The sequence below is a fragment of the Ptychodera flava genome, chromosome 9 (assembly GCF_041260155.1).
Source record: "Ptychodera flava strain L36383 chromosome 9, AS_Pfla_20210202, whole genome shotgun sequence".
Taxonomy (NCBI): Eukaryota; Metazoa; Hemichordata; class Enteropneusta; family Ptychoderidae; genus Ptychodera; species Ptychodera flava.
This window is the reverse complement of record NC_091936.1, coordinates 9530496-9540109: the sequence shown is the minus strand read 5'-3', so window position 1 is coordinate 9540109 and position 9614 is coordinate 9530496. Positions and strand designations below refer to the sequence as shown.

The 9614-nt window shown below is 37.6% G+C and overlaps 1 protein-coding gene across 1 annotated transcript in view; it reads right to left on the bottom strand.

The window, feature by feature from the left end:
- Positions 1–261: 261 nt before the first annotated feature.
- LOC139139584 (uncharacterized) overlaps positions 262–9614 on the bottom strand; it is a 31114-nt gene continuing 21761 nt past the window's right edge. The window contains exons 2-4 of the mRNA XM_070708475.1: positions 7807–7866; positions 1568–1786; positions 262–851 (exon numbers count right to left, since the gene is read on the bottom strand). Coding sequence (XP_070564576.1) covers positions 588–851; positions 1568–1786; positions 7807–7866 — 543 coding nt within the window. The 3' untranslated portion in view covers positions 262–587. The remainder of the gene's footprint in view (positions 852–1567; positions 1787–7806; positions 7867–9614) is intronic.

The following is a 9614-nucleotide window of genomic DNA, read 5'->3' as shown; positions in this document are numbered from 1 at the left end:
GCATGGAATGCGACGTGAATATTTAGATATCCTACATGGTGCGTAGCTGATCCATTGACTAACATTGATAAGAGTTTCACGGAAAACATGGCTAGCTACCGTGATCGTACATACTCGGATTGCCGAGGAAGGAAATTATTCGATATTTTAGGTTGCATGGCAAAATCACACAAAAATATTTAGCTTTACCGGCAATGTAGCCACAAAATGTGATTTAAATTAAACTGACAAACACTAATAAAAGACGTAATCATATTAATTGATGAATTGACAAATTATCTTTAAAGTTATTATAGAATGGTAAAATTAAAGTTTCCATAGAACACTATAGAGTGTAGAACTGTTGTAGTACATTTTCAAATCAAAACAAAGTGGCATTTACTCACTACCGCTGCGGGCACTGGAAAGATTGGATTTTACGAAAATGCAAAATTCAGCGATAGTTCACGTACTAGGAATGTAAAGTTCAAAGATTAATACCAGCAAGACCCAGTTCTGTACTGTAAAGCTTGCGTTGCTTGCCTTATCATAGCAAATATAGCTCTGTTGTTGTTCTTTGGGGAAAACAGTATTTCCATGGCGAATGTTCACACGCTTTCAGAATGGTCCTGTGAGTTCTGTAGTTGTTTGTATTCCGTCGAGCGGTTAATGTCCAAGTTATTGGTACTCGACACGTTCAGGTCAGGCCGCAAATGAGTCTGTTGAATGCCCGGCTGCAAGGTGACCCTGACGTGACCGTGGACGTACACAGCCGTAGGGTGAGCTCTGCTTCCGCTGATTGGGCACGACGAAACCCGAGTCAAATTGGCCGAGGGTTGACGAAGCTGTTGCTGCTGTTGGACCAGCATTATCTGCAATGATAAAGCAAATGGCATGATTTGAGCCATGGTAACTCACGAAGGAAAAGTTTCACTCATGCATTAAGCAGGTGAATTGAAGGAGCGGTGCAAATCCGCGTGTATAAAAAACAACGCTTCACAGACGAAAGAGCTCACTTTCGTTAAGGTAGAACGGGCCTCGGGGAAAGATATTCAGACTCTCAAATTTCTACAATTCTTTTCTGATTCTCCACTTGTGGGTGCTCATTTTAAAGCTTTTGGAGAAATAAAAACTTTCACCGTCTTACTTTTTTCGACAACCCAAAATTTAATTTTTCCCTATAGAGTTAAAATAGGGATGGCGGCCATTTTTAATTTCAAATAGACGCAAAATGTTGGGTAATTTGTTTCACTAGTTCCAAACTTTGTACTGCGCCCCCGATTTTTATTGTTGATTTGGTGAAAGAATGGATGAAACTTTCATTTAAGAAAATTTTAGGAAAAGTTTAAGTCTTTCACTTTCGAGGCGCATACTACCTTACATTTGTAGAATGTTAATGCTGCCAAGGTAATGTTTTCCCAGGGGCGATGTACGTAGTTCTTGCCGCCGTTTTTACCATTTGGGACTGTTCTAATCCAATATCAGTCTGGGATTTCGCCCGATGTGTTATCTGTATCTTTGTGAATACAGTATATAAAAACGTTAGATTCCTCAAGGCAGAAGACAAATCCCATGTTTGGCGACATACCTGCCTCTCACCAACGCCACAGCAGTATAGAAAAGCAGCTATACAGGACACGATGAGAACAGCCAACGCAACCAGTTCTACCAGAACGTAAAGGACAAGGCCGCCACTTCTATACAGGAGAATTACTTTAGATTCCCAATACGCACCAATTGCCGACAGTATCATGGAAAGCATGGCGCATACAATTACCAATATGTTCATCAGGAAAAATAAGAGGGACTGTGAAGAATAAAAATAAGCAGCTGTGCTTAGCTGTTACAGATGCATTTGAGCATTCACAAATTATCTAGCTAGATAAGTAATTTATCTGCACTACTTCCAGTTCGTATCGCCTTTAGCTATTAGCTTGCAACTTTTATGAAGCACGAACCATTTATCCTTCAGATCACATTCATATTTACAGCCCTGTGAACAGTTTGTATCGATAGCATCGATAAATCTTCCATGTGTATCCTGTCTTCCTTTTTTCACTTTGATCACACAGCATAGCTAATTATATTAATGTAGCATGTCTCACCGGCATAGTACGTGTATGTGACCATGCAGGGGAAGAGTAAAAATCAAAGTATGTTATGTGGCTTTTGAAACGTTTCCATCGATCCCGACAATTGCAAAACCTGCTCCCAATAATTAGCAGAGAGAATATTTCACGACGGAAAACATAGACGGATAAAATGACTGACACAAGATTGATAGACGCGACGACGCAAATGCAGAAATAAACTTAATATATTAAAGAAGATTATAGATTGTACAATTTGAATGTACGGCATAAAGCACTTATTAGAGTTTGGACTGAGATATTTGCTATATCTCAAAACTCTGTATTATTAGGTTCATGGTTTGATTATTTCTTGTTTCCTTTTCTTCCATCAACACTGTCTATGGATTGTATCAAAACCTACACCTGCCACTAGGTTGACACGCTGGTTACCCTGGGGCTTTACTTGTGATTGTTTCTCCCGGGTCAATAATCAGTTTTAAAAAATCGGTCGGACAATCTGACATTTTGCTGTTGAAATATTAAGACAGGTATAGTGTACGCCTTGCAGGGATCGTAAAATGTCACAAGACCTCAGCCGACGATTCTAGTTTGTCAACAAATAATTGGATCGTTCTTGTATGACTTATCTGTACAGAGTCACATTTCTATTTGGTATAGAATGCGCCTCGGGCACGAGATATCGTGACTCTCCGATTTTCACGATGGTCCACTGCTTATGGGGTTCATTTTAAAACCCTCGGAGTGAGAACAATTTTCAACATCTTATACGCTGTTGCTTTTTTAAAATCGAAAATTAAATTTTTCCGCACAGAGTTAATACAGGTACGGTGGCCATTTTGAATTTAAATCCTGGTAAATGTTATTTTGTTTCTCTATTGCCAAAGTTTGCGCAGTGACCCCAGATGTATATTCTTGATTCTGAAAAAGAATGCTTAATTGAGGAAAGTTTTGGCAAAAGTTCAAGTCTTTCACTTGGAGTCGCATACTACCTTAATCACATTCGTTTATAATGATGACTTCAGCATTCTTGCGTGATAGTATAAATGAAATAAGTTTAACACAGTAAAAACAATCAGCATCCCGTTTTCTAAAATCACCTTTTTCGACGCGACAAAGTTGATATCGCAAAATCTATGAATATCTAGACCATTCAACGTGATCCTTTTTCTGTACATAAAATGGGCATCAATGTCATTCTATTTAAAATCTTTCAAATTACAATCGTTCTAAAGGTGTGCCATTATATCAAACTGAAGCGTGATAGTGAATGGTGCCAGAAGATAAGCCTCTGTTATTCTCGGATCGATATGCGTTTATATGAGTCTGCATCGAGATATGTTTCATACTGTGTCAATTATAGAAATGGAATATTTTTAAGCAATGATAAACGAAATTCATTTTTATGCAAGCAATACCTTTCGGCGATTGTTGGAAGTTCTACCATCACTATTTGGGACTACCAGCCAAATGTTTCTACGAAAGATTTGATCAATGGCATTAATAATAGATTAACATGACAAACGATTCCGACAAAAGTACCGAATCCGTAACTTCCCTTGTGTGTGTGTCGCTTTGGGAAGAACAAATATCGATTAGACAAGATTTGCATACGTCTAGTCGTCGTGGATGTCAAAGTTGATGGTTGCATACGTAATGAAATGTTTACAACAGTCAGAACCATCTCCGGTTCATCTTTGCTTCCCTGCTGTATGTATTTGTTGCATTGTTCAACTGATGATTGCAGTGCAACTTTGACGTCAAACGGCTCTAGTATGTCGCAGGTCCAAATCATGTGTGTTATCATCTGGACCGTCGAATGAGAAGGTTAAAAATAGGTTTGTCAATTACTTGAACAGACTCACAGACTGAAACTTCACATTTAGACGAATTTCATATATTAGTCTATATACAGCCATACCTAAATTCCACTATGATATAATTTTCCCGGTTTTTATTTGTTCAATCAAAATATAATTTTTCCCGGTTTTTATTTGTTCAATCAAAATATAATTTTTCCCGGTTTTTATTTGTTCAATCAAATACTTGTCCTGCGTTTAAACATTCGAACTACACTCTACTTACCATCAGTATGGACACAGTATCTCTACGGTCAAACTTTCTGTCACGGGATAATTTAAAGAATTACCGACAGATTACAGTGAACGAACAATGGTTTCTAACCAAAACAGATCTTGAGAAAGATCCAGCCAGATTCATTAAAAACAATTGTCCATTCAAGGTACCCAATCCTCAGACCTGAAGAAAATGCCATTTTATGCAACACTGGTGCACAAACGTGGACGTAGCTATTCTTTTTAATATCAACATATTTATTGCTGTGTCAGCTACATGTGTTTATTGCGTGAAAGGGGTAAACTGAAAACAATTATAATATTCATCCCGAAAGAATTAAGCTTGTTTTAAGACATTGGAACAACACTATAGCTTTTAGACAAAACGAGACAAAAACAAAAGGACAGCCAATTTAAAGTGATATGGGCTAAGAGTGTGTGTTCAGAATTTGGACAGCAACGCCACTAGCGTCAGTCAAAAATCCTCTAGTATAGCTTAGTGAAGTCGAAGTTTCGATCAAACTGTGCCACCCCACGGAAAGTTTGTTTTGTCCTGATTTCCATCAATGACAGTACTACGTGTGTTCTTCATGGAATAGTGTTTATATACAGTCTTGGTATATCCAGGCTCAACATTGCAGAACAATAATAAAGACTGTGACATTATCAATATAATAGCATCTAGTAGTCAAAAACAGGCATGCCGAAGATGAATTTATCAATTTTATGACTCAACAACAGTCATTATATGTCACTATCAAAAATCCTATTAAAAATACCTTTATTTACATTTATGCCTGGTGAGATTGTGCAAGTTATCCAGTTTGGGAATGAAGCGTAGACTTGCAACTCGGTTCACTGTAAGAAGGCTAAAAGTTCCTCTTGAGTACAGTTCCTAATGAAATTAGGTTGGTCACGTGACCGTGCAGTACGCTAAGCTTAGATTAACAATGATTTCGTGATGCATGCTGCACGGTGAAAGTCTGAGTGGTTGAAGAACTGCGTAGTCTGTGTTTCGAGTTCCGGTTGCCAGGCAACGACCACGAACACGAGAAAAAGGAGATGCGCGAGTCGCCGGCGAGTAATCAATGCACATGGAGGCGTCAGTTTGTACGGAAAGCCATGACACATGCAAGAAAACTCTTTTTCATCGCTTCACTCAGTTCCTTAATGCATTGTAACGGAACATAAGACATATTCCCTCTGTCTTTCACAAGTTGTCAAAATCATTTCAGGGAGTTCTCATTGCGTGTAGTGAAATACGACCTACTGATCAGTAGAATAGGAGTTATTTTGAGACTGAAAGTTCATTAAGAAGCAAAAATTAAGATTTACATGTAAAATACATCATAGTCATTGAAGCAACATTAAAGCTTTACAATGTGTTGACACAAAAGTAAAAACGGCAGCAATGACGAGAATACTAACACATCTATTCGAAGAGTAAACTTTTTAATGTCACTTCATTCACCTCTACAATAGATTTTAATCAGGTTCGTGAATTATATCGAGTATTAAACATATAACCCATAAAGCGAGCCTGCAACAGAATTAAACTGGATGTAATCATATTGTTCATTCACTTTTCTAGAGAATAAAAGTACATTCAAGGCTATTCACCCTGATGAGTCAATCTTCAATCAACTTTCATATATTGGTCGCTTAATGGTGAATGCTACAGGTACAAAAGTGGAACGCGAGTTCTATCATTTCAATGTTATTCTAATATGCTGTATGTGCTTAGAATTTATTATCCTGTATGATTTTCCACAATGTCATACCGTTCAAAAACAATGACGTCGAAATGCTTGCTAAGGTTTGCCTCATGAAACTCCTCAACTTAAGTTTCAGTCTTTCGAGTAAACTGATGTTATGTTTACTTTGAATGGATGAGAGTCTTGTCTTTCTGCAAACTGTTTGAAAAAAAGCCTACATGAAAGTGTAATTGCCATCGGTTTTACTTCAGTTGCCTACATCAGCGAAGTTTTCAACCCTGTAGCTGTTGACAAAATAACGAATGTTAGGCCACAAATGATCACAGCTCCCCGCACTTAAGTAGACGCATCGACATTTTGCAGAGAGCAATTATGATGATTCTATTTGACATTTCTTTGATATTTTAAGTCTTCTTTAGGTAAGACTTTTCACTGATGACACACACACTGTGAGGCACGATTTAATGATTTGGCCTAACAGTATGCGTCTTGCATAACTCTTTTCGGCCAAATGATCAAGCTTTGACTGTCGTATCGTTAAAAGGTTATAATGCTATGTATCTTTTCAATTCTGCGCTCATAATTATGCAAATATCAGTACTATATAAATATTAAAGTAAAACAAGACTGGAAGATGATGACTATAATGATAATGGTGATGATGATGATGGTGGTGGTGATGATGATGATGGTGATGAGAGGGAGGAGGAGGAGGAGGAGGAGGAAGTACTAAGGAGAATGAAGGCAGAATATCTTGACGATAGCGATGATTTTTATCACGATGGTGACGGTTTTGGATGAGAGAATAGCCGAACAATAGCGCAACGATCGACATTGGCAACTTTACTGTTAATAATGGTATACGATATAACTGCAATGAGTTTTTTCATTACATTCAGCGAAAGGTAGTGATCATATTGCATTTAATAATCAAAGTATTCAAATCCATAGGAAACCCTGCCTTATCAGATCAATGCAGAGAATAGAATTTTTAAATGAAAATATGATGTGAGTCAATGGCTCTGGCGTACATTGGTTTGTTGTGAAAAAGGGTTCTTCTTCTCATTAGCTTGAAACAAAATTATAATGGTTTGTCACGCGCCAGGAACCCCAGACTAAAACTAGATCAGGCATTCGAAATAATAAATAAATAAGTAACACAGAGAAAAAAACTAAACATATATTCTTCTTCAGTCTAATTTAAGTAATTATAAGGATGTAACCTGAAACTTAAGTATTGCTCACGGTCTATTGTATCTGATAAATTGATAACGTACTTTTTCTTGCCGTTGATATCGGGTTTAAAATTGATATGAAATACGATATGATGATCACGTCGATCCGATTAGCGCATCTCCAGTGATGAATGGACTGATATCAATAATTACGTTCTCATTTTACTGAAATCCGTTTTCAATGCTTAAGTTAAGTAAACGCGATGGGTAATCTCTGTAACCAGGGTGAATTCTGCGGTGAACTGAAAGCCGACATATAACGGAAGATGAAGTAAAAAAGTACGGAGCAAGACCTAGAAAGTGATGTTAGTGTTACACAATATCATGTTTGGAGACATCATATGGTGCATCCATTGAAGCAAGTCTGGATCTGTCCATAGAAAGAAACAATCAGTACTTCATGAATATGTTCATGGCTCATGCCACAAAGGTTTCCATGGTAAGGTCACGAATATCTTCACTCGCGCGTACACTCTCACAGCAGACGACAACAACAAACAGACGATAGATGCATGAAATGATTACAATAGCAGTGCATTGCAGTGAAACTTTGAGCAGATGGCATGGAAAAACTGTGAGCATACGGAATAATAGAAGCGCGACATCTTGTATGCTTCAAAAGCACGGTTTAAAAGCCAGCATATCCCCGTGAGATTGTGAAGTTGAGTAAAGAAGAGATAATTTTACTTTCGAACGTCTCAGATTACTTTACCATAGATTCCACTTTTTCACCCTTTGACATCAGTATACCACTAACTCCAGTGACGATCGCCTTGAGAAAGAAAGAAAAAACGAGATCGATATCAGAAATATTATCACCGAAAAGAGCACGCCGCCATTTTTTCGCTATTCAAATAAAATTAATAATGCCGCTCCTTTTGAATCCTGACTTGTCAGGTCTGTGATATTGTCAGGTCATGTGATATTAGAACATTACCTTGAGTGTGGATAAGATACAATTTTCACACTAAATAATTTGTCTTCACAATCTCCTCCACCATTCTCAAAAATTGGATGAAAACAGCAAGACGATTGGCAAAGTGCCATTTCCAGTTACCATGGTAACCAGAAAGATGTCTGATGCAGAACAAGCCTTGAAATTCTAAAGGGGTGACCTCTTCAAGTCAAGACTTCAAAACAAACCCTCATGGCATTTTATTCATCAAAATAGCCAGATCCGAAACTTAATTGACTGTGGATTTTCAAAACATCCATTGGTAAGAAGAATAAAACAGTGAAAGTGTTATTATCTTCAAGATTATATGAATGACTTATGGAATCATCAGTTTTAGTTCCCCTATACAACGTGGTCTCCACTGAGGTCTAATGCTTGATAGATTGTACTTTTTTCAAATATATTATCAATGTTTTCGCAAAAACAAAAGATGTGTCTTCCGTATCCTAACCTACTATTCGTTACCTTCACAAACGGTATGCATTTTTTACGAGGACATTCGATTCAAAAGTATATGTAAATTTAAATTATCTCAAGGTATTTTAGCGATGACATTTCAGAAATGTTTGCGCTTAAAAAGATAGCCATTACTGAAAAACAGCGATTTCAGATGTCACGTTCAAGAACATCCGATTGTGTTACATGTAGCTGTTATAAGTTTCAAAGACAACCTGATGATATTATTTAGTTCTACCACACTTGTTCTTACTTCGGCGTAGAAAGCAAAGGTACATCGCAGAAGCCGCAAACACATTTATATTGACTCCAAATATTGTTGTTTTAATATAGTTCTGTGATTGTCAATAAATATTAATTGGCCAGAGGCTCGTGTCTCAAATCAACCCCAATCGACGGTAAAGCGTTCGTGTGCAAATATCAAACACTGAGCAAATTCCCACAGTACCTCGAGAGATAATTTGGCATACTCTCCCTATATGTCCTTCCTGCCACCCCTTTTATGTTGAATGAAGCTTTTGCCACCCGGGAAAAATATCAAATTTACCAAATTACTGAGATAATCATCGGTACTGTTCGTTCGCTAATCATGCCTTCGTTGAATCGTTTGACTGTCGCGCATCGTCGCACACAATTTACAATTACAAGGAATAGCTGCAGTCTGTTAGGTCACCCGGACGATTGAATGTAAAGTTTCATCAATCTCCTTCGATCTGGAAAGTTATTTTTTACCTACCCCAAGGCTTGTTATTAACGAACCTACTAGTATGTCGGCGGTTTAGTGGATATCGTCTTTAAATGTTCAAGTCTCATGTGCAACAGACAACCGTATTTTCTGTAATTGCTGATCCAACACAAGTGTAAATTCTTTGTGTCTTTATGAGCGCAAATACGTCTGCCTATCGGAGCGATCGTGTGACAAATTATTTGACGGTCTTTTCATGAGTGAAATATTTTGAAGGCTAGAACAATTTCAATTTTCAGAATTTCTCAGCTCCTATTATCAAAGGAAACGACCAGAAGTAATTTCATTTGGTTGGGGAGGAAACGGGGCATGACAAAATATTTTCATAACCAAGCGGGGATGCCACATTATTTTACTTCAAGCA